Source organism: Anolis sagrei, chromosome X (genome assembly GCF_037176765.1).
Source record: "Anolis sagrei isolate rAnoSag1 chromosome X, rAnoSag1.mat, whole genome shotgun sequence".
NCBI classification, from domain to species: Eukaryota; Metazoa; Chordata; class Lepidosauria; order Squamata; family Dactyloidae; genus Anolis; species Anolis sagrei.
The window spans coordinates 56,930,550-56,956,679 of NC_090034.1; the positions used below are offsets into that span (position 1 = coordinate 56,930,550).

General features: G+C 44.0%; 2 protein-coding genes across 2 annotated transcripts in view; one reads left to right on the forward strand and one right to left on the reverse strand.

The window, feature by feature from the left end:
- Positions 1-1,718: 1,718 nt before the first annotated feature.
- Positions 1,719-13,460, reverse strand: POLR2E (RNA polymerase II, I and III subunit E). The gene is made up of 7 exons (XM_060784922.2): positions 13,315-13,460; positions 8,011-8,185; positions 7,805-7,920; positions 4,624-4,704; positions 4,001-4,059; positions 3,691-3,769; positions 1,719-2,308 (listed from the first exon to the last, which is right to left on the reverse strand). Exons 1-7 carry the CDS (start codon positions 13,369-13,371, stop codon positions 2,243-2,245), a joined length of 633 nt encoding a protein of 210 aa, XP_060640905.1. The 5' UTR covers positions 13,372-13,460; the 3' UTR covers positions 1,719-2,242.
- Positions 13,461-14,039: 579 nt separating this feature from the next.
- The window catches only part of FGF22 (fibroblast growth factor 22), a 17,743-nt gene continuing 5,652 nt past the window's right edge, over positions 14,040-26,130 (forward strand). The window contains exons 1-2 of the mRNA XM_067460738.1: positions 14,040-14,117; positions 25,296-25,341. Coding sequence (XP_067316839.1) covers positions 14,040-14,117; positions 25,296-25,341 — 124 coding nt within the window. The remainder of the gene's footprint in view (positions 14,118-25,295; positions 25,342-26,130) is intronic.

Here is a 26,130-nt window from a genome sequence, read left to right on the forward strand (position 1 = left end):
TCATGGATGGGGTTCAGTGCGCTCCCTGGCTGGAGGGTAAACTACAACTCCCACTATGGTGAGTCTGTCCTCAAACCCCTCCAGTAGGTTGAGTTAGTCATGCGGGTTCAGTGTGCCAAGTTTGGTCCCAGTCCATCATCGGTGGAGGTCACAGTTTCCCTGGTTGTGGGTGAACTACAACTCCCAGAAAGGAAGATCAGTTCCCCCCAAACCCCTCCAGTATTCAAACTTTGGCATGTCAGGTCTGTGTGCTCAGTGTGGTCCAGATCCATCGGTGTTTGGCTTCACTGTGTGCTCTGGATGTAGGTGAATTACAACTCCCTCAAGTCAAGGTGAATTTCCCCCAAAGACATCCAGTATTTTTTGCTGGTCATGGGCACTCTGTTTGCCAAGTGTGATCCAATTCCATCTTTGGTGGTGCTCAGAGTGCTCGCTGATTGCAGGTGAACTAAAATGCCAGTACCTACAACTCCAAAATGTTCAGGCCAATTCCCCTCAAAACCCACTAGTATTCAAATTTGGGGGTATCGGGTATGCATGCCAAGTTTGGTTCAGATCCATCCTTGTTGGGTTCATAGTGCGCTCTAGATGTAGGTGAACTACAACTCCTATAAATCCCTCCAAAGACCTCCAGTATGGTTTGCTGGTCATGGTATGGTTCTGTGTGCCAAGTTATGGGAAAGGCAATGGGTGGTGTCATGGAAACGTCACACCAACTGAGAGTCAGAAACACTAGGATGTCTGTGGTAGAGGAAACACGAAATCTAGGAGGAAATCTAGTCCACCTTCCTTCTCTGATAAGAGAGGTCTCAAAATGGTATGGTTCTGTGTGCCAAGTTAGTTCCAGGTCCATTGTTAGTGGAGTTCAGTGCTCTTAGATTGTGGGTGAACTATACATCCCAGTATCTACAACTCCTATAAATCATTGTGAACTCTCCCCAAACCCTTCCAGTATGTTCAGTTGCTTATCAATTCCTCTGTTTGCTGTGTGCTATAGAAAAGAATAGGAAGGGGTTATGGGAAAGGCAATGGGTGGTGTCATGGAAACTTCTCACCAACTGAGAGAGTCAGAAACACTAGGATGTCTGTGGTGGAGGAAACACACGAAATCTAGGATGAAATCTAGTCCACCCTCCTCTGATAAGAGAGGTCTCAAAATCACAGAGCTACAAGGGATCCCCAGAGGCCATCTAGTCCATCCTCCTTCTCTGATAAGAGAGGTCTTAGAATCAGAGCTAGAAGGGTCCCCCAAAGGCCATCTAGTTCAACCCCCTTTTCTGACGTGAGAGAATCAAGAGCTGGAAGGAACCCCCAAAGGCCATCTAGTCCACCCTCCTCTGATAAGAGAAGTCTCAAAATCATAGAGCTAGGAGGGACCCCCAGAGGCCATCTAGTCCATCCTCCTTCTCTGATAAGAGAGGTCTTAGAATCAGAGCTAGAAGGGACCCCCAGAGGTCATCTAGCCCACTCTCCTTCTCTCATAAGAGAAGTCTCAGAATCACAGAGCTAGAAGGGAACCTCAGTAGATATCTAGTCCAACCCTTCTTGCCCCACAGGAACCTACACCCAAAGCATGAAAGATTCTCCAAGAAAACTTGATTTTAAAGAACCCAAAAGTAGAGAGTTCCTTTCGCAGCAAGTTGTTCCTAATTTCTGCCAGACTCACAGACATGAATGCGCCCACCTTCCTCTCAAAGGCGAAATGAGGAACCCACAGATTGAAAACAAAACATCCTAAACCTTTATTACAGCAGTTGCATTGGAGAGGAAGCTTTCCGGATTTCAGGTTTCAAACCCTAGTGTCCATTTAGAGCGAGTCCCATTTTCACCTAGAAAAGATGGCTGAGCATAGAGAGAATGGCAGGGCATTGACTGGGGCAACCCTTTCAAGAGTCTTTGGGATTCCCAAGGTGTCAAGAGCCATGCTGGGAAGACAGAGAGGTCAATCTGGTATTATGGCGGTTAGACAAGCCAGGCGGTCATCTCCAGAAGGAAGCGGTCAAACTAGATGGAAGATAACAAAAGGCACCATCGGGATGAGAGTATGGCCCTTTTACCTGAGTCAGGAAAACTCCAAAAAGGTAAGCTCTAGGTTCTCCAGCATGACTGGGCAAAAAGGTTCCAAGAGCTGCCCAAAATAGTCACTTGTCGGCTACAATTTGCCCATTCTGGTATTGCAAAGTCAGGTAAAAGTGGGAACGGAAGACTGAGGCAGACGAGTCCAAAATACCTGACAAAACTACTATTGCACCAGCCTATAAGTGATGTACCGGCCGGCCGTCTCGCTGGGACGGATGATCTTCACCACCTGGAAAAAAGAGGATAAGACATATATATATACACGCACACACACTAGTTTGGGTCCCTGGCATTTCCTGAGTTATTTGAAAAAGTCAATTTTTAATTATACAAAATGCATAAGGTTGTGAGTGAACTACAACTCACATCATGCCAGGCTAACACCGAAAAACTCTTTATCAGTACTTAAAGTTTGTTATGTTGGGCAAATTTACTCTACATGAATCATTGGTGAGCTTCAATGTGCTCTCTGGCTGCAGGGTGAACTACAACTCCCACTATGGCGAGTCAGACTCCTCAAACCCCTCCAGTAGGTTGAGTTAGTCATGGGGTTCTGTGTGCTAAGTTTGGACCAGGTCCATCATCGGTGGAGTTCAGAGTGTTCAGTGATTGCAGATGAACTATAAATCCCAGTGCCAAAGAAGTCCTTTTTTTGAGCATCTAATCCAGTGGTTCTCAAGCTGTGGGTCCCCAGATGTTTTGGTCTTCAATTCCCAGAAATCCTAACAGCTGGTAAGCTGGCTGGGATTTCTGGGAGTTGTAGGCCAAAACACCTGGTGACCCACATTGAGAACCACTCATCTAATCGAACCACATTCAGCTTTTGAATCGTACCAAAAGGAGTCCATGTATACATTTGGGCTCCTAATCATACCAATTTGGCTTTCTAATCAGACTAGAAGAGGTCCATTATTGTGGCTTTGAATGGTACCGATTTGGTTTCCTAATGAGACCTAATCAGAGAAGCAGATGGCAAAAACAGAAGAATGCCCTGCCTCAGGGAAGCATGCTTGTTCCATCAACATTTAACATTTACACAATCGATCAGCCACTGGGGCGGGGCGGCGGAGGGTGGGGGCGTGGCTGTCTCGGAGGGGCATGGGCGGGGGAGGAGGAGGAGGGAAGGATGGCGTATGGGCGGGTAGGGGCGGGGCGGCAAACGGAAGGGCATGGCTTCCGCAGAGGGGGCGTGGTCCGGCCATGTGCGTGCGCCGGGACAGCTCTGCGCATGCTCTGTTTGTTTCTGTGATTGTGAGTTTGTTGTAATGTTGTTTTGATTTGTGATGAGTGTTGTGCATACCTTGTGGTTTGAGGTATGTGTACGCCAAGTTTGGTGATTTTTCGTCTGGGGGTTTTCGCGTTTTGCGGTCCCTAATAACACCCTTTTGGATTTTATATATATAGATAATTATATTCTCAATTTGCTTCTGACAAATAAATAAATAAATCAAACCGAAAGGAGTCCTGGCTCCAGCTTTCAACTGAAACAACAGGGACCAGAAACAGTTTTAGCACCTTGAGCCAAAATGCCCACCAACATTGGCATCTTGCTGCCTATAAAGTCCAACCAAATGCAGATGGAAGCCAACTCTGTTCTCAATGGGGCTTTACCTGTCCTCGCTTGATCCCAAAGTAGCGCGCCACAGGGTCTCCTGCTTGTATCCGAGGAAGCTGGTTCTCTCTCAGCTTGCTAGTTGGAAGGGTTGAGGAAAAGACTAACACAAAAAGGGCCTTCCCAAATAGGAAGGTTAAGATCTAAACCGCAAGAAGGCTCCTTCTGACATCATCTTGAACCCTAACTTCACAACTAAGTTAGAGCTGGAGTTTGGGGAGAAACACAGCGCCCTGAAAGAGCCTTTAGCTTCCTCCCTTTGTTGACACATGAAGGACAACCATTTTGGGGAGGCAAAAAAAAGGATACTATCGCGCCAACAGCTCTGTCACCTCTTCTTTGGTCATGACTACGTGCTCGGGAACAAGCTGTAGAGGCAAGAGGAATATGAGATGAGCCAAGCACAGGGTTTGGAAAACTATCCAGGGGAATGAGAGTGATTCACAACACAATAATACACAATCCATGCTCTTTCCCCCCACAGTAGCTATAGTCGCTAACCCACACAATCTGGATTACACAGAACAGTGTTTCTCAACGTGCTTAGTCCTAATCTTTGTTTATATTGGTTTTAAACCACTTCATTGGATGTGTTGCAATAGCAGATTCCAGATTAGTGTTTACACCTTAATTTATTTTTCTGGTTATTTAATATTTAATGTTTATTTTACTTGAGTGTAAAATCATACTACGTATTTTTACATTAATATTGAAATCTGAAATATATACAGAAAGTCTTGATTGCTCTATAGGACCTTGACTGATATCAGGTGCTGCCTTCGATGGTCAGGAAATCAGAGATAATTTTTGAGACAGGGCTCAACCTGCATTAGCAGGTCTGTGAAATTCGAACTCAACCTGTCGAAATATGTATTTTCCAACTCTTAATACTACATATGGAACATCTGCTTGGATTTTTCACCCCTTCTCACCTCATGCTCAGTGATGTTGATCAAAAGTTCCTGCTGAAGGAATTGTTCAAGGATGTACTTAGGCGCCATGTCTACCAGGGACTGGAGAGAAAGGAAGAATGGAAAATGGGGTTTACTAGTAATAATAATACAGTAGTAGTAGTAATAATAATAATAATAATAATCTATATCTATCTATATCTATCTATATAATAAAAGTGAATGTTTGTTTGTATGTATGTATGCGGAGGGCAGAAGAAGTGTATGTGGAGCTTTCTGATTGGCTCCCACTTTCACAGGACACAGAGACTTGCACAAGCAGCGGACCTGGACCAAAATTGGCACACATAACACCCATGACCCCCTGTACATCCTGGTGAGGTATGGGGGAGGACGGCAAAGGATAATGGATTCGTAGTACTTTCAACCCCTTCGTTTTCCAGAGACCACTGTGGCCCCCAACAAAAACCGATAAAGGCCAAACTTGGCACACAGAGCCCACATAACCCAATCTACTTCCTACTGTGGTTTGGAGGAGGGCGGATCATGGATAATGGGACTTCAAGTACCTCCACTCATTTCCCGAGACCACTGAGATCCTCATCCGATGAATATCAAACTTGGCACACATAAACCCCATGACCCCCTTTAGTTCCTGGTGAGGTTTGGTGGAGGGCAGACAATGGATGATGGGATGTGAAGTACTTTCCAACCATTCGGTTTCCACAGAACACTGTGGCCCCCAACAAAGACTGATAAAAACCAAACTTGGCACATAGAGCCCCCATGACCCACTCTACATCCTGGTGCAGTTTAGGGAGGAGGGCCTACGGATGATGGGACTTGCAGTACCTTAACTCACTTTCTGAGACCACTGCGACCCTCATCCAATGACTGATCTAGACTAAACTTGGCACACGGAGCCCCCATGATCCACTCCACATCCTGTTGTGGTATGAAGGAGGACTGACCATGGATGATGGGACCTGCAGTACCTTCACACACTTCATGAGATCACTGTGACCCTCACCAATGACAGAGTAAGATCGAACTTGGCACACAGAGCCACCATAACCCCTTCGACTTCCAGAGATCACTGTGACCCCCAACAAAGACCGATAAAGGCCAAACTTGGCACACAGAGCCCCCATAACCCAATCTACTTCCTACTGTGGTTTGGAGGAGGGCGGATCATGGATAATGGGACTTCAAGTACCTCCACTCATTTCCCGAGACCGCTGCGACCCTCATCCGATGAAGATCAAACTTGGTACACATAACCCCCATGACCCCCTTTAGTTCCTGGTGAGGTTTCGTGGAGGGCAGACAATGGATGATGGGATGTGTAGTACTTTCCAACCATTCGGTTTCCACAGAACACTGCGGCCCCCAACAAAGACTGATAAAAACCAAACTTGGCACATAGAGCCCCCATGACCCACTCTACATCCTGGTGCAGTTTAGGGAGGAGGACCTACGGATGATGGGACTTGCAGTACCTTAACTCACTTTCTGAGACTACTGCGACCCTCATCCAATGACTGATCTAGACTAAACTTGGCACACAGGGCCCCATGATCCACTCCACATCCTGTTGTGGTATGAAGGAGGATTGACCATGGATGATGGGACCTGCAGTACCTTCACACACTTCATGAGATCACTGTGACCCTCACCAATGACAGAGTAAGATCGAACTTGGCACACAGAGCCACCATAACCCATTCTACATCCAGGAGCTGTTTGGAGGAGGATGGACCATGCACGATGGGATTCACAGTACCTTCACTAACTGATAATTAATAAAGAACACCTTTGCCACACAATGCAGTGTATGTATGTATGTATGTGTGTGGCGGAGGTAGGAGTATGTGGCAGCTTTCTGATTGGCTCCCACTGTGGTACAATTTGCATAATGCCTCTGATCGGCCAGCCAAAACATTCAAAAACTCTCAAGTGGCTGAGAGGGGAAAGGAAATTTGCATATGGTTTCTGATTGGCCAAAGGGTTAAACCCTGTGCTGGCAGGACTGCAGATGACAAGGATGGTAAAAGATCAAAACATCCTGGCGTCCCCTGGGCAACGTCCATGCAGACGGCCAATTCTCTCACACCAGAAACGACTTGCAGTTTCTCAAGTCGCTCCTGACACAACAAAAAACAAAAAAACAAAAACATTCTAACATTCTCAAGTGGATGAGAAGAGAAAGGAAAGGGCCTGAGGGATTTGCAATACCTTCACTCACTCTACATCCTACTGCAGTTTGGAGGAGGATGGACCATGGATGATGGGACTTGCAGTACTCACTTTCTGAGACCGCTGTGACCTTCATCCAATGACTGATCTAGACCAAATTTGGCACATAGACCTCTCATGACCCACTTTACGCCCTGGTGTGGTTTGGCCAGGGATGTACCATGGATTATGGGATTTGCAGTACCTTCGCTCAATTCCTGAGACCACTGCAACCCTCATCCAATTACCGGTAAAGACCAAACTTGGCACACTGAGTCTCCATGATGCACTTTACATCCTGCTGCGGTTTGGAGGAGGATGCACCATGGACGATAGGATTTGCAATACCTTCACTCCCTTCCTGAGACCATTACAACTGCCAACAATGATGGATCAGAACCACAATTCACACACAGAGCCCGCATGACCAACTCTACATCCTGGTGCAGTTTGGAAAATTTGGAGATGGATGATGGGACTTGCAGTATTTTTGCTCAATTCCTGATATCACTGCAACCCTCATCCAAATACCAATAAAGACCAAACTTGGCACAGAGAGCCCCCATGGCCAACTCAAAATTCTGGTGAGGTTTGGAGGAGAACAGACTACGGATGATGGGACTTCAAGTACCTCCACTCACTCCCCAAGACTGTTGTAACCCTCATCTAATGACCGATCAAGACCAAACTTGGGACACAGAGCCCCCAGGACCCACTCTCCATCCTGGTGCAGTTTGGAGGAGGATGAACCACAGATGATGGGACTCGCAGTACCTTCACTAACTTCCTGAGACCTCTGCGAGCCACTGAAATAACTGATAAAGACCAACCTTGGCACACAATGCCTTTCTCAAATAACCCGGGCAGCGCTAGTAATAATAATATTATTACTAGCTAATAATAATAATAATTATTATTATTATAATAGAATGGGCACCCTCCCTTCATCCCACATAGATGTCAGAACCTGTTTGGCGGATGGCGTCATGCCCTGCTGGACCACAATGAGTGCCCGGGTGATGTTCTCCTCTTGCATGCGCTGGCAGTACATCTTGATGGTCTTGATCCCGACCTTCGGCTCCTCTGAATATTTAAAAAACACATTATCAGGCCTATCATTCATTTGTCCAACCTGAAGCTTTATCCACTCTGCGACCTGAAGGAGACACTCACCAGGGAAAAAGACAAACATCTGGTCGGTAGGGTCGTCATTGTGGGCGACCAGCACGGTGAGGTCGGTGCGCCGGGGCCGACCTTCGCTGGGCTTGTCGCCAAACTGGGCCTTGAACTCCTCCAGCGTCTGGTCCAGCTCGTCTTGGGTTACGAGGTAGCCACGGTCATGGCAGAGCTAGCCATTGAAAGGGATGAAAGAATGTGTCTGTTTAGCCTGAAAGCCTGAAAGTTTCAAAAGTAGAAATCTTGATCTATCTACAAGGATTATCCGGAAAGTAAGGTTACAAGAATTTTTAAAATTCAAAGAATGAATGTGTTTTAATAAAACGTACATGGGATTGTAGCATAGATATTACATTATTTTCCCACATAATCACCATGCAGTTCAATACATTTTGTCATCCGTGGGATGGGTTTTCGATGCCTGGGTCATAGAAGTTTCCCTCTGCTTTTTCAGCCAGTTTGTCACTTCGATTTTAACCTTGTCATCAATGGAAAGGTTTTTCCACCCAGGTGTTCCTACAGTTTAGTGAAAGGATAAGAGTTACTGGGTGCGAGATCGGGGCTATGAGAGGGATGGCTTAAAACATCCCAACCAAATGAAGTCAGCAACTCTTGTGTTGCATGAGTGGTGTGCGGACGCGCATTGTCATGACTTAGGTAGGTAGGTAGATTGATATATACGAGGGTTATCTAGAAAGTAAGGTTTCAAGGCACGTAGTTCACGCAGGGAATTTTCTCGCGGGAAGTTGGTATGACTGCCATGTAGCAGGAAGCCAGCGGAAGCGAACGAGCAGTGCCAGTTGTCAAGAGCTCATTGACTAGCATTGTGGTGAAGGTTAGAGGTGTGTGTCCTCATTCTGTTTCCCTCCAAGTGCGAAGTTCACGCTATAACACGCTACCTAAATGCTCAGGGCATGAACGCCACTGTGATTCATTGCGAAATCATTTATGTTTATGGAGAGGACATAATGTCAAGACATCATGTAACAAAATGAGTGCGGAATATATTGTGAGACCATAAAGAAACCTCGCAGAGCCATCCAAAACAAATGTCATGGGATGCTGACGGCAGGAGTCTGCCTCCTTCATGACAATGCACACCCACACACTGCTCATAATAATAATAATAATAATAATAATAATAATAATAATAATAATACACTTTATTTATAACCCGCTACCATCTCCCCAAAGGGGACTCGGTGCAGCTAACACGAGGTCAAGCACAAGATAATACAACATAATAAACACACAGTAACAAAATACATCATAACAAAATATAAAATAACAAAATCAACAATATAAAACAGTATATTAAAACCAAACACGGAGGGAGGGCCAAAATGTGTGAGGTAAAATGTTAAAAAAGTTAAAACCCTGGGTGAGATAGGGATAAAAGTGCATTTGTAGGAAAGGAGGCCAACAGGGAGGAACCATGGGATTTAGCCATTTTAGGGATGGGAAGATGCTTTATTCTGAGGGCAGCTGTAGACTAAGACAACCAGATGGGTTGAATGGTCATTCTCCAAAAGCACAACGGAAGAGCCAGGTCTTTCTTAAAACCAGCTAGGGGGGGGCTTGCCTGATCTCCTTAGGCAGCGAATTCCAAAAGCGGGAATTCATGCAATGTAGGAGTGGTTGACTTCCTTTGGCTGGAATGTTTTCAGCCACCCCTCTCACAGGCCCAATCTCACACCCAGTGACTATCATCTGTTCACTAAATCAAAGGGACACCTGGGTGGAAAACACTTTACTGACAACGACAAGGTGAAAATCAAAGTGATGAACTGGCTGAAAAAGGAGGAGGGAAACTTCTATGACACTGGCATCAAAAACTCATCCCATGGATGACAAAATGTATTGAACTGAATGGTGATTATATGGAAAAATAATGTAATACCAAGGCTACAATCCATGTAAATTTTATTAAAATATATTCACTCTTTGTATTAAAAAATCTTGTAATCTTACTTTCCAGATAACCCTCGTATCTTCAAAGGCAGCCCCACGTAGAGAGTATTGCAGCAGTCCAGATGGGATGTGACTAAAGCATCTACTATCATGGCCAGATCTGGTGTCTCAAGGTATGGGTGTAGCTGGTGCACAAGTTTTAGTTGTGCAAAGGCGCTCCTGGCCACCACTGACACCAGGATCATCCCCAGATTGCAAACCTGTGTCATCAGGGGGAGTGTGACCCCATCCAGTACAGGCTATAACCTCACACACTGATCTGCCTTTGGACTGACCTCTGTCTTGTCTGGATTTACTTTAAACTTATTAGCCTTCATCCAATCAAATGTATGGGTGTCATTGGCATAAATTTGACACCGAACTCCAAAACTCTGGATAATCTCTTCCAGCGGTTTCATGTAGATACGAAAAAGCATGGGGGTCAGGATGTAACCCTGAAGGATCCCACTGGCAAATGGCCAGGGGGTCGATCAGGAGTCCCCCCCAGCTCCACCTTCTGGGTACAGCCCTCCAGGAAGGACCGGAAGGAAAAATAGAAAGGGAAACAGATAGAAACCATTATTATCATTATTACTATGTGTATCTCGATTTATCTCTCCCAAAGAGAATATGTATATAACTTAAAACCTAATATATATATTTTAGCAGGTATGGCCAAACTCAAGCCCGGGGGGGCGGATGCGGCCCCTTGGGCTGTTTTCTCAGGCCTTCCTCTCTCACCATCCTTTCCTTCCTTCTCTCTTTCATTTCTCCTTCCTCCCTCCCTCCTTTCTTTCCTTCCACCCTTTCATCCCTGCTTCCTTCCTCCCCTCTTCCTCCCTTTCTCCTTTCTTCCTTCCCTAAAGTCTTTCCTTCTTTCTACCCTTTTGTCCTTCCTTCCTTCTCACTTCCCTTCCTTCCTTTCCTTCCTTCCAATTTTCCCTCCCTCTCTCCCTCTTTCTCCTTCCTACCTTCCTTTTGTCTTTTCTTCCATCTCTCTTTCCTTCCTTTCTTACATCCTTCCCTTCCACCCTTTCATCCTTCTTTCCTACTCTTTTTTTCTGTCCTTCCTTCCCTCTTTCCTTCCTCCCCTTTCTCCTTCCATCCTTCCCTTCACCCTTTCACCCTGCCTTCCTTCTCTTTTTCCTTCCTTCCAGCCTTCCTTCTGAAGGGAACTTTCCTTTTAACCTAAAGGTGAATCTTAAAAAGTCAGCCAGACTCCATAGGGATAATAGCCAAAAATTCCTTTATTTCAAGTGCGGCCGCACTGAGACAGAACAGCGAGACAAATCAGATGTCTATCAAAAGGCTGCCTGTGCCATCTGATCTTTTCAATCTGATTCTTATACCCTTTTCCTGCCGTGTCATGAACAGATCCACCTCCCTTCCAAACTTCCCTTTCAAAACATCTTCTTTCACCTCCTTCCCTTTCAACTCTACAAGGACAGAGCCCTTTCACCCACATACAGAGTCTCGTACTCATGTTATGACTGCAGATCCTTGGATGTCATCCCGTCCTGTCATTCAGCCCTGCATCTTGTTCTTTCCTGTTCTCTTCCAAAACTGTCTCCCCTCGTGTCCTTGCACCCTTTCTATGGCAAAGGGCAAGACTCTTCCTGGCTTTTACAGTTTTCAGCATTTTTCCCAATAGGCACTAATAATTTCCTAATAAGCTCTATTCACCCCTTCACTCCCCCGTTTTCTTCTTTTGCGAAAGCTGAAGATACAGAAGCTGAAGCAAAATCAATATCTGGTTATGACATTTTTATAATATTCAGGTCTTCTTGCAACTAACACTAATTGACGTGAAGTAGGAATTGTACTTGCGGTACATTTATGACATATCTTCATGATGAAGGGAAAGCACATTATCATTAAAAAGAATATAAAAATCAACATAACAATACCCAAGAATAATCCTTTCAACCAGCCAAAACTTGGTAACCATGAAGTTAGCCCATTCCACCAATTTTCATCTGCTTGGGAGTAGGTAGCTCGTACCTTGGTAACAATCTCATGGAGTTTAGCAACATCTTCCTCAATCTGACCTGACTTGTTGATATAGTGACAACAGGTGGTATTTAGCCATACACAAAGACCCCCCTGCTTGGTCAACAGGTAATCTAAGGCCAGTTTATGCTGCATTAACATCCCTGCTAGGGAATCCACTTCCCTTTGAAGCATTATCAACCCATGGATTGAAGAATTGGCTAAGCATTCTATTTGGGCGGATATTCTCCTGATCTGTCTGATGTTCAGACCCACTCCTACCGCTGGGAAAAAGATCGCTCCGAGTCTTTCCCCCTCAGTCAGGTAAGTATTGTCAGGATCATATCCCAGTTCCTCTTGGTATTCTCTCTTCTTTCTATTCCATGCCCATTGTTTTTCCCAGGCATGTTTTGGCTGGTGCAAGGGGTAAGCTCTTATACCAGCTGGGAGTAGGCTTCCCAACGTACAGGTGCCATTCCAGCCTTCCTTTCCACCCTTCCTTCCACCTTTCCTCCCTCCTTCCCTCTCTCCCTCTTTCTCCTTCCATCCTTCCCTTTCTCCCTTTCGTCCTTCCTTTCCACCCTTTCCTACTTCCTTCCCCTTTGTCTTTACTTCCTTCCCTTCACCCTTTCAGCCTGTTTTCCTTCCTCCTTCCTTTCCTTCCATCCTTCCTTTCAGACTTTCAGCCTGCCTTCTTTCTCTTTTTCCTTCCTCCTTCCCTTCCTTCCACCCTTCCTTCCCCTTCCCTCTCTCCCTCCTTCTCCTTCCATCCTTCCCTTCCTCTGTTTCGTCCTTCCTTTCCACCCTTTCCTCCTTCCTTCCCCTTCGTCTTTCCTTCTTTCCCTCTCTCCCTCTTTCTTCTTCCATCCTTCCCTTTCCTCCTTCCTTCCCTCTCTCCTTCCTTCCCTTCATCCCTCCTTCCCTCTCTTTACATCCTTCCCTTCATGCCTTTCGTCCTTCCTTCCTTCTCTCCCTCTTTCTACTTCCCTTCTACTCTTTTGTCCTTCCTTCCTTCCCTCTTCCCTCCCTCTCTCCCATCTTTCTCCTTCCATCCTTCCCTTCCACCCTTTCTCCTTCCTTCCCTTTTGTCGTTCCTTCCTTCCCTCTCTTCCTTCTTTCTCCTTCCATCCTTCCCTTCCTCCCTTTCGTCCTTCTCTTCCTTCTCTCTTTCCTTCCTTCCTTCAATCCCCGGGAAGCCAGTCCTCCTAGCAGGGGATCCGAGCATGCGGTCCCCAAGTCGGAAAGTTTGCCCAGGCCGGATCTATACAGATTTTAAAACTGAATTAAACACCAACATCCTCAATAAACACAGAGCCCAACCCAGCAGAGGCATGAAACCCCTCCATGAAGCGGGAGAAAGACCTGCATGATGGTCTTGCGGATCTTCCACAGCCGGTAGGTCTCTTCCTCGTCGTCCATGGAGGCAAAGGAAGCACGAAGTAGTAGGCAGGAGAAGCGCCTTGGCTGATGACGTCCTCTCTAGGCGCCCGGGGAAGGAGCACTCCACTGCGCATGCACGCGTTGGCAGCCACGCATGCGCACAAACACAAACTACTATTCCCTCTCTCTCTCTCCTGCCTTGACGCGGGGAGGAATCCGACGAGGCCGTCACTGTGCGCATGCGCCTTGAGGAAGAGGACTCCAGCGCCGTTTGAACGTTTCAATTGCACTCTGGAGAGAGTTATGAGTTCGAATCCCCCCTTCGGTCGTTTTGGGAAAAGTAAAATACAGGTAATACATAAGCCACACTATATTGTAATGATTATATATAAAATAATAATACATTATAAATATATTAATTGCAATATAATAGATTAGAAATATTATATTATGATTGTATAGGAAGGACAAGAGACCTCTTTCAGAAAATTAGAAACATTGGAGGTAAATTTCAGGCAAAAATTGGTATGATAAGAAACAAAAATGGCAGAGACCTAACAGAAGCTGAAGAGATCAAGAGAAGGTGGCGAGACTATACAGAAGATCTGTATAGGAAGGATAGTAATATTGAGGATAGTTTTGACGGTGTGGTGAATGAATTAGAACCAGACATCCTGAGGAGTGAGGTTGAATGGGCCTCAAGAAGCATGGCTAACAACAAGGCAGCAGGAGACGACGGGATCCCAGCCGAACTGTTCAAAATCTTAAAAGAGGATGCTGTCAAGGTGATGCATGCCATATGCCAGCAAATATGGAAAACACAAGAATAGCCATCTGACTGGGAAAAAAATCAACTTATATCCCCATACCAAAAAAGGGAAATGCGAAAGACTGCTCCAACTTCCGTACAGTGGCCCTGATTTCTCATGCCAGTAAGGTAATGCTCAAGATCCTGCAAGGAAGACTCCAGCAATACATGGAGCGAGAGTTGCCAGATCATAGAATCAAAGAGTTGGAAGAGACCTCATGGGCCATCCAGTCCAACCCTCTGCCAAGAAGCAGGAATATTGCATTCAAATCACCCCTGATAGATGTTCAAGCTGGGTTTAGAAAAGGCAGAGGAACGAGAGACCAGATTGCCAATATCCGTTGGATAATGGAGAAAGGCAGGGAGTTTCAGAAAAACATCTATTTCTGCTTCATTGACTATTCTAAAGCCTTTGACTGTGTGGATCGTAATAAATTGTGGCAAGTTCTTGGTGGGATGGGCATCCCAAGCCACCTTGTCTCTCTCCTGAGGAATCTGTACAAGGACCAAGTAGCAACAGTCAGAACTGACCACGGAACAACAGACTGGTTCAAGATTGGGAAAGGCGTACGGCAAGGCTGCATCCTCTCACCCAACCTCTTTAACTCGTATGCAGAACACATCATGCGATGTGCGGGGCTGGATGAATGCAAAGCTGGGGTGAAAATTGCTGGAAGAAACATTAACAACCTCAGATATGCAGATGACACCACTCTGATGGCCGAAAGCGAGGAGGAGCTGAGGAGCCTTCTAATCAAGGTGAAAGAAGAAAGTGCAAAAGCCGGGTTGCAGCTAAACGTCAAAAAAACCAAGATTATGGCAACAAGAATGATTGACAACTGGGAAATAGAGGGAGAAAATGTGGAGGCCGTGACAGACTTTGTATTTCTAGGTGCAAAGATTACTGCAGATGCAGACTGTGGCCAGGAAATCAGAAGACGCTTACTTCTTGGGAGGAGAGCAATGTCCAGTCTCGATAAAATAGTAAAGAGTAGAGACATCAGACTGGCAACAAAGATCCGCCTAGTCAAAGCCATGGTATTCCCTGTAGTAACCTACGGATGTGAGAGCTGGACCTTAGGGAAGGCTGAGCAAAGGAAGATCGATGCTTTTGAGCTGTGGTGTTGGAGGAAAGTGCTGAGAGTGCCTTGGACTGCGAGAAGATCCAACCAGTCCATCCTCCAGGAAATAAAGCCCGACTGCTCATTGGAGGGAAGGATACTAGAGACAAAGTTGAAGTACTTTGGCCACATCATGAGGAGACAGCAAAGCCTAGAGAAGACAGTTATGCTGGGGAAAGTGGAAGGCAAAAGGAAGAGGGGCCGACCAAGGGCAAGATGGATGGATGGCATCCTTGAAGTGACTGGATTGACCTTGAAGGAGCTGGGGGTGGTAACGGCCGACAGGGAGCTCTGGCGTAGGCTGGTCCATGAGGTCACGAAGAGTCGGAGACGACTGAACGAATGAACAACAATATAATATATTAGAAATATTATATTATGATTGTATATATATTATATTATTATCAATATAATATGATTGTGATAAAATAAAATCATAATATATATTAAAGGCAATATAACATTACAATTATTATATCATAATGATTATAAATATCATCTATATCTATATAAATAAAAATGTAACGTTTGTTTGTGATACCATCAGAACTCAAAAACCACTGGGGGAATTGACACCAAATTTGGACACAAGACACCTAACAACCCAATGTATGTCCTCCACTCAAAAAAATTTATTTTGTCATTTGGGAATTGTCGTTGCTGGGATTTATAGTTTACCTACAATCAAAGAGCATTCTGAACTCCACCAATGATGGAATAGGGCCAGACTTAGCACACAGGGCTCCCATGGCCAACAGAAAATACTACAAAGGTTTGGTGGACATTGACCTTGAGTTTGGGAATTGTAGTTCACCCACATCCAGAGAGCACTGTGGACTCAAACAATGGTGGATCTGGACCAAACTTGGCACGAATATTCCATATGCCCAAATATGAACACAGATGGAGTGTAAGGGAAATAGACCTTGACATTTGGGAGTTGTAGTTGCTGGGATTTATAGTTCACCTATAATCAAAGAGCATTCTGAATTCCACCAACGATGGAATTGAACCAAACTTGGCACACAGGACTCCCATGGCCAACAGAAAATACTAGAAGGGTTTGGTGGGCATTGACCTTGAGTTTGAGAGTTGTAGTTCACCTACATCCAGAGAGCACTATGGACTCAAACAATGATGGATCTGGACCACACTTGGCATGAATATTCCATATGCCCAAATAGGAACACAGATGGAGTTTGGGGGAAATAGACCTTGGCATTTGGGAGTTGTAGTTACTGGGATTTATAGTCCACCTACAATCAAAGACCATTCAGAATGAACCCCACGAATGACAGAACTGGGGCAAACTTCCCACACAGAACCCACACCAAGAGAAAATATTTAAGGCCATCCAGTCCAACTCCCTTCAGCAGGGCAAGAAAACGTAATCAAAGCCCTCCTGACAGAGAGCCATCCAGCCATAGATATAGATAGATAGATATGATTCACACACAGATATAGTATCATAGATTTGAAAGCGACCCCTAAAGAAGGACAATTATATGTTGCATGTTCCAGTGTAGGCAAATCCAGACAATCTCCACAACAACACCAACAAAGAAACAGCAAGAAATACTGTTTACCCACAAACTTCAAGACATTGCATATAATAGAAACCAGCACTTTCTCATTACTTTATTTTCCAGATCAACAGACTGGGCCACAGCAATGCGTGGCAAGGGATGGCTAGTCAGCATTTAAATTTGGACATATTGGGTATTTGTGCCAAATTTGGCCCAGTGAATGAAAATACATCCTACATATCAGATATTTACATGACGATTCATAACAGTAGCAAAACTACCATTATGAGGTAGCAACCAAAATAATGAGGAACTGTATTAAGGGGTCACGGCATTAGGAAGGTTGAGAAACGCTGCCCTATGTGATCCCTGATTGGCTGGACATTCACAGGCTACTACTGTTTGCATGGCCCTCAATGGTGTCATAATGTAGGTTGTTCCTATATGATCCCTGATTGGGTGGAAATTGATAGAAGCTCCTTGGTTAATGTTGGACTTTACTTCGGTGGCCAAAGCTTGTCCTCAATGACCTTAATGCATCCCTTTTTTCTATGATTTACAATGAGTTAGAATTTCATAGATTTTTGTTCATTTCTGTTTATGCTGTAGGATCTTTGGCACCACTTGAACCGCCATGGCTCAATGCTACAGAGTCCTGGGAGTTGTATTTTTACAAGGACAAGTAGTGCTGGTTCCGCACCAAATGTCCCGCTCTTTCCTGAACCCAACTGGTCTCCTTCCTGAAATAACGCTTTGTCAATCAACCCTCGTTTCAAAACAAGAACCGACTGGTTGCTCTGACACGACAAATAAATAAATACCAGGGCAAGAAAACATCATCAAAGCCCTCCTGACAAAGAGCCATCCAGCCATAGTTATAGAGAGATAGATATGATTCACAAACACACAGATATAGTATCATAGATTTATGATATGTTGCATATCCCAGAGTAGGCAAACCATCTCCACATCAACAATGACAAAGAAACATCAAGAAATACTGTTTACTCACAAGCATAAAGGAATTACATATATTAGAAACCAACACTTTCTCATTACTTTATTTTCCAGATCACCAGACTGGGCCATAGCAACGTGTGGCAGGGGACAACTAGTATATAATGAAAGTGTATGTATGTATGTATGTTTGTGGAGATGTATGTTGCAGCTTTCTGATTGGCTCCCACTTTCAAAGACCACTGTGACCAGCATGGGTGACTGACCTGGACCAAACTTGGCACACATAACCCCCATGACCCCCTTTACATCCTGGTGAGTTTTGGGGGAGGACAGACAATGGATGATGGGATTTGTAGTACTTTCCAGCCCTTCGGTTCCCACATACCACTGCGCCCCCCAACAAAGACTGATAAAGACCAAACTTGGATCACAGAGCCGCCATGACCCACTCTACATCCTGCTGCAGTTTGGAGGAGGGTGGACCATGGATGATGGGACTTGCAGTACCTTCACTCACTTCCCGAGACCGCTGCAACCCTCATCCAATGACTGATCAAGACCAAACTTGGCACACAGAGCCCCCATGACCCACTCTATATCCTGGTGCACTTTGGAGGAGGATGCACCACAGATGATGGGACTTGAAGTACCTTCACTCACTTCCTGAGACCACTGCGACCCTCATCCAATGACTGATCAAGACCAAACTTGGCACACAGAGCCCCCATGACCCACTCTACATCCTGGTGCACTTTGGAGGAGGATGCACCATGGATGATGGAACTTGAAGTACCTTCACTCACTTCCTGAGACCACTGCGACCCTCATCCAATGACTGATTAAGACGAAACTTGGCACACACAACCCCCATGACCCCTTTTACATCCCTGTGAGTTTTGGGGGAGGATGGACAATGGATGTTGGGATTTGTAGTACTGTGCAATCCTTCAGTTCTCACAGACCACTGCGGACCATGGACGATGGGACTTGCAGTACCTTCACTAACTTCCTGAGAAGCTTCCTGCAAGCCACATAAATAACTGATAAAGACCAACCTTGGCGCTCAATGCCTTTCTCAAATAAGCCAGGCACCGCCGGGTCCCCAAGCTAGTATAGTAATAAAATAACCAGCACCCATACAGACAGCTAGATGTGGCATCAGTGTGGTTTCTGCTTGCTTGAAAGGTTCCTATTAACAGCAGGCCTAAGACTATAAAAGTAGCAAAGGTTTCCCCTTGACATTAAGTCTGGTCGTGTCCGACTCCGGGGGGTGGTGCTCATCTTCATTTCTAAACCAAAGAGCCAGTGTTGTCCATAGACGCCTCCAAGGTCACGTGGCCGGAATGACTGCATGGAATGCTATTACCTTCCCACAGAAGCAGTACGTGTTGATGGACTCATATTTACATATTTTGGAACTGCTAGGTTGGCAGAAGCTGGGGCTATCAACAGGAGCTCACCCAGCTCCCCACATTTGAACCGGCAACCTTTTCATCAGCAAGTTCAGCAGCTCAGCGGTTTAACCTGCTGCGCCGCTGGGGGCTCCTTAAGACTATAACATGCCATTAATAATAATAATATAATAAACACGTCAAACTACTCTGGGACTTCCGAATTCAGACTGACAGAATTTTGAAGCGCAAGACTCCTGACCTCACGATCGTGGAAAAAAACCAAGTATGGATAGGAAACTTTCAGAGATGTTCCCAATGTCCATATGTCCTGATTTACTGCCATATTGGCCTGTTTCTGCAGTGGGGCTTTATTTACAGAAAATGCTGATTGTTTGAGAAAACGTTGCTGCTAAGAAGAAATTACTTTTTAAGGATAACAATACATCCGGACAAAACCGGCTAGCTAGCAGCTAGTTAGAATTCCCAAGTTTCCCAGTCGTTCTGGAGTTATGTTTACAACAGAATAACAGATAAAGATTGATTCATTGGGGCAGTCATGGTCAGGGAACAATCTATATATATAAATCTGAAAGTGGCGTCAAACGGGACAGCAAAACTCAAAAAACCCCCAACGAAAATTAACCAAAATTCCCATGCACCTACCATAACCCACAAGGTACAAACAAATAGAATCAAAGTAAAAAACAACACAACAACACACTCACAAAACAACAAAACAACTGAGCATGCGCAATGGCACCCAGCCGCAACTTCCCTGGCGCGCGCACATGGCCTGCCGGCCAACACTCCCTCCGCGCAAGCTACGCCCCCATCCTCCTGCCGCGCCGCTTCCCGCCCTGTCAAAACCATCCCTCCTCCCCCTCCTTCATCTAACCCAGCCCAGCCCTCCGGTAAGACACACGCTTCCTTCTTCCCCCACCCCTTCCCTCCCTCACTCAATCCTCCTCCTCCCACCCCCCTCCGGTAAGACACGCCCCCTTCCTTCCCCGCGGCGGGCCCAATCAAGGAAGAGGAAAAACATCGAAGGAAGGAAGGAAACAGAGAAGGAAATATGGAAGCAATGAGTGAAGGAAAGAGGTAGAGAAGGAAGAAAAGAGAGAGATGAAATGAAGAGGGATGGAAATAAATGGGTAGAGAAAGAAGGAAGGAGGTAAGAAAAGAAAAGGAAGGAAAGAGGAGCGAAGGAAGAAGAGAATGAAAGAGAAAGAGGGGGGAAGGAAGGACAGAAAAAAGGAAGAATGGAAACAAAAACCAAAGGAAGGAAGAAAGGAAAGAGGCAGAGAAGGAAGAAACAGAAAGGGAAGGAAAAGAAAAAAGGAAGAAGGAAAGAGGAAGAGAAGGAAGGAAGGAGAGAAGGAAAGAAGAAAAGGGAATGAGGGAAAGAAGGAGAGAAAGAGGGAGGTAAGGTGGGCCACAGCAACGCGTGGCAGGGAAAGGGAAGGTAGGACGAGAAGGGTTTGGTAAGCAATGGGAAGGAAGAAAGGAAGGAGGGAAGGCAGGAAAGAAAGAGGTACCGAAGGAAGGAAGAAGAGAAAGTAGAAAGGAAAGAAAAATAAAAGGAAGGAAAGGCAAGAAAGAGGTAAAGAAGGAAGGAGAAAAGGAAATAAAAAATGAAAGAAGGAAGGAAACATGGAAGGAAGAAAGGAGGCAAAGGAAGAAAGGGGGAGGGAATGAAGGAAAGAGAGAAGGATGAAACCAAGGAGCGAAAGAAGGAAAGAAAGAAAGAAAGAGGTAGAGAAGGAAGAAAGGAGAGAAAGGGGGAGAAAAAGGGGGAAGGAATAGGTAGGTACCTCTCTTTCATAATACTCCAGATATCTACCTCTACTTTGAAAAGATTTACTATAGGCCACAGCAACGCGTGGCAGGGTACAGCTAGTATACTATAGTTGTGCTATAGTAAGGTCCCATGTGTGCCTTTATGCCTATCAAACTCATAAAGAACCAATGGGCATCTGTATAGCTAGCTTAGACCAATGAAAATATTTGTCTTTGGAAACCAATGAGAATGTGTATTCAATTTATTGCCAAAAATGATAAAATCTCTGCAGCTCCATTGGAGGTTGCAACAAACTATACCAGGTGACAGCCGCATTGAGGAAAAACAACAGGAAAAACTCAGCTATTATCAAAACCTCAAAATCGACCTGCAAAGGCTCTGGCATAAACCAGTACAGGTGGTCCCAATGGTAATCGGCACACTGGGTGCTGTGCCAAAAGATCTCAGCCAGCATTTGGAAACAATAAACATTGACAAAAAATCACGATCTGTCAACTGGAAAAGTCCACCTTACCTGGATCTCCGCACATCATTCGACAATACATCACAAAGTCCTAGACGCTTGGGAAGTGTTCGACTTGTGATTTTTGTGATACGAAATCCAGCATATAGATCTCGTTTGCTGTGACATACTGTGTTTTTGTGTCAGTAAAATAATAATAATAATAATAATAATAATAATAATAATAATTGTGTTATAAATATTTTATATAATTAACATCATCATCCTCACAGTGCTTGGGAAGGCAGTAAAATGTGGAAAAATGCCCAAACTGCAGGCCTCAGCCATTCCTTTTCCAGCTTTAATATATGCAAATTATATGCAGTCTCCACCCCCCAATCAACATTCAAGCTGCTGATAACATCCTGCCATTAAGGAAGCTAATTTACCTCCAAAAAGCAATTGGGATTCAAGTGATGTCAATAGCAAGTGGCCTCGGGGTTGCTTCGCATATGATTTGCATATATTATGAATAGCACACTCTGGATTTGGTATTGGAAAGCCAATAAGCCAAAGGCTCCTTTTCCTGTTTTGGAGCTGTATCACACACACACACATACACACGCGTAAACATTGCAAATGTATGTATATATATGTGTGAGTGTGTATGTATATATATATATATAGCGCAAATGCCAAGAAACGGATACGGATCCGCAAGGAAATGAACTGAGAAATCCAAGACGACATAGTAGATCCTGACTCAGCAGCATGGATTTGGAAACCCAAAACTCTCAGTTAAACAGTACTCTCAAGCAACCGGGCAACAACAACAAAAACAATAGAAGAAGTAGACTCTCAATGCTGTTTCCAATAGCTTGAGGAGTTCCTATTTAACAGGAGGATGAACTCATTCCTATGCCATGGTGTACGCTCTGTGTTGACTTCCTATTCAAAGCAGGCCTGACTAATCCTATACTCTATATACCAATTCTAGGATTCTATTATTATTATTATTATTATTATTATTATTATTATTATTATATTACTATCGTGGGTATCCGGCGTGGCCTGGTTATTTGAAAAAGTCAATTTTTAATTGTACAAAATGCATAAGGTTGTGGGTGAACTACAACTCCCATCATGCCAGGTTAATCCTGAGAAACTCCATCAGGATTTAAAGTTGGTTATGTTGGGCAAGTTTGCTCTGGATGCATCATCGGTGGGGTTCAGTGTGCTCTCTGACTGCAGGGTAAACTACAGCTCCCACTATGGAGAGTCAGTCCCCTCAAACCCATTCAGTAGGTTGAGTTAGTCATGGGGGTTCTGTGTGCCAAGTTTGGTCCAGGTCCATCATCAGTGGAGGTCACCGTTTCTCTGGTTGTGGGTGAACTACAACTCCCAGAACAGAAGGTCAGTTCCCCACAAACCCCTCCAGTATTCAAATTTGGCATATCAGGTCTGTATGCCAAGTTTGGTCCAGATCCACAGGTGTTTAGAGTCATCTCTGGATGCAGGTGAACTACAACTCCCCCAAATAAACCTGGGGGTCAGAACCCCTGGGGGTTCATAAGGGGGTGTCAGAGGGGTCACAAAAGACCATCAGAAAACACAGTATTTTCTATTGGTGATGGAGGTTCTGAGTGGGAAGTTTGGCCCAATTCTATCATTGGTGGGGTTCAGAATGCTCTTTGATTGTAGGTGAACTATAAATCCCTGTAACTACAACTCCCAAATGTCAACATCTATTTTCCACAAACTCCACCAGTGTCCACATTCGGGCATATGGAGTATTTGTGCCAAGTTTGGTCGTGATCCATCGTTGTTTGAGTCTTCAGTGCTCTCTGGATATAGGTGAACTACAACTCCCAAACTCAAGGTCAATGCCCATCAGACCCTTTCAGTATTTTCTGTTGAGAGTTCTGTCTGCCAAGTGTGGTCCAATTCCATCTTTAGCAGAGTTCAGAGTGCTCATTGATTGCAGGTGAAGTATAAATCCCAGTACTTACAACTTCAAAATGTCCAGGCCAATTCCCCTCAAAACCCACCAGTATTAAAATTTGGGCATATTAGGTATGCATGCCAAGTTTGGTCCAGATCCATCACTGTTGGGTAAATGGATGTAGGTGAACTACAACTCTAATAAATACTTTCAAAGACCTCCAGTGTATGTATGTGTGTGTGTGTGTAAAAATGTGTGTGTGTGTGTGTGTGTGTGTGTGTGTGTGTGTGTATATATATATATGTCTTGGGGGTTCTATGTGTCAAGTTAGTTCCAGGTCCATTGTTGCTGGAGTTCAGAGTGCTCTTAAGATTGCAGGTGAACTATACATCCCAGGACCTACAACTCCTACAAATCATGGTGAATTCTCCCCAATCCTCTCTAGTATGTTCACTGGCTGATTAATTCCTCTGTTTGATGTGTGGCTTAGAAAATAATAGGAAAGGGTTAAAGGAGACACAGTGGGCAGAGTCATGCAAATTCCACACCAATAGGGAGAGTGAGAAACACTGGGATGTCCGTGGTGGAGGAAAGACATAAAATCTAGGTTGAAATGGTCCCCATATGAAAGCCTTCACTTGGGTGGTGGGCAGTATAGTGTTTGTGGAGGACATTGGCAGGGCATTTGGACATGTTCATGGCACTCACTATAACCTACAATGTCATTGGAAGGAGGGCCTTTGGTGTCTCCTGAGTAGTGGGAGCTATAGCTGTTTATGGAAACAGGAGCCTGTCTGTGTAAGTGGACATCCCAGCCACACACACATATTTTCACTTTTATTATGTGTGTAGATAGAAAAAGATAAATGATGATGATGATGGTGATGATGATGATGATGATTATTATTATTATTATGTTTATTTATGCCCTACTTTTTCACTCAACGAGGGGACTCAAAGCATCTTACATTTAAAAGCATTTCAATACCATTTAAAAACGTACAAATATGCAAACATTAAACACATTATTATTATTATTATTAATAATAATAATAATAATAATAATAGACTGGGTGGCCATCTGTTGGGAAGGCTCACATGGTGTCTTCCTGCATGAGAGAAAAGGGTTGGAAGGCCTTTGGGGTCCCTTCTAACTGTAGGATTCTATGGTTCTATTATTATTAGAAATATTATTATTATTATTATTATTATTATTATATGGTTATCCCTCAGGAGTGTTCAGATGGTGTCTTATTGCATGGGAGAAGAGGGTTGGACTGGAGTCCCTTCCAATTTTAGGATTCTATTATTATTATTATTATTATTATTATTATTATTATTATCATATAATTAATAATAATAATTTAATAATAATAATAGTAATAATAATAATAGTAGTAATAATAATAATAATAATAATAATAATCAGAGAATGGAGCCTCGGTGGCACAGCGTATTGAATCACTAAGCTGCAGAACTTGCTGACCGGAAGGTTGGCAGTTTGAATGCAGGGAACGAATAGTGCTCCTGCTGTTAACCCCAGCTCCTGCCAACCTAGCAGTTTGAAAACATGCCAATGTGAGTAGATCAATAGGCACCGCTTCAGCGGGAAGGTAATGGCACTCCATGGAGTCATGCCGGCCACATGACCGTGGAGGCGTCTACGGTCAAAGCCGTCTCTTCGGCTTAAAAATGGAGGTGAGCACCAACCCCTAGAGTCCGACTCAATTAGACTTAATTTCAAGGGGAAACCTTTACCTTTAGTTAAAGACAGATGAATGGCAATCTGTCGGGAGGGCTTGGATGGTGTCTTTCTACATAGGGGAAAATGGTTGGAAGGCCTTTGGGGTCCCAACTCTTGGATTCTATTATTATTATTAGAACCATACAATTATTATTATTATTAATAATAATAAGCAGAGACTGGATGGCCATCTGTCGGGAGGACTCGGATGGTGTCTTCCTGCATGAGAAAAGAGGGTTGGACTGGATGGCCCTTGGAGTGTCTTCCAACTCTAGGATTCTATTATTATTATTATTACCATAGAATTAATAATAAAAATAATGTATTATTATTAATAATAATGACCATCTGTCAGGAGGGCTCAGATAGTGCCTTTCTGCATAGAAAGGCACCATCTGAAGACCTTTGGGGTAACTTCCAACTCTAGAAATCTATTATTATTATTACCATAATAATAATAAAATAATATATAAACCCATTTTTCCTACTTCCAACAGACCTCACAACCTCTGAGGATGCTTGCCATAGATGCACACGAAACGTCAGGAGAAATGCCTCTAGAACATGGCTCTATAGCCCGAAAAAACCCACAAGAACCTAATAAAATAATAATAATAATAATAATAATAATAATAATAATAATAATTCATTTAAGATCCTATGGTTCTATTATTATTGTTAATAGAACCATATAATAATTATTATGATTATTTATTATTATTATTATTATTATTATTAATAATAATAATAATAATAATCAGAGACTAGATGGCGATCTCTCGGGAGGGCTTGCATAGTGTGTTCTTGCATAGGAGAAAAGGTTTGGAAGGCCTTTGGGGTCCTTTCCAACTCTAGGATTCTATTGTTATTATTAATATTAGAACTATAGAATTATTATTAATAATAATTATTGTTGTTTTTATTAATATCAAATCAAATCAATCAAATCATTTATTTCGGTCATAGGTAAAGGTAAAGGTAGTCCCCTGACATTAAGTCCAGTCATGTCTGACTCTGGGGTGTGGTGCTCATCTCCATTTCTAAGCCGAAGAGCCAGCGTTGT

What these genes read in the sequence shown, in the direction of transcription:
- POLR2E (XM_060784922.2), bottom strand. Translation starts at nt 13,371, where the DNA reads ATGGACGACGAGGAAGAGACCTACCGGCTGTGGAAGATCCGCAAGACC. An exon ending in TCAACATCACTGAGCATGAG is followed by an intron (nt 4,060 to 4,623) that starts GTGAGAAGGGGT and finishes TTGCCTCTACAG; the next exon opens with CTTGTTCCCGAGCACGTAGT. An exon ending in TTGGGATCAAGCGAGGACAG is followed by an intron (nt 2,309 to 3,690) that starts GTAAAGCCCCAT and finishes TCTTTTTTCCAG; the next exon opens with GTGGTGAAGATCATCCGTCC.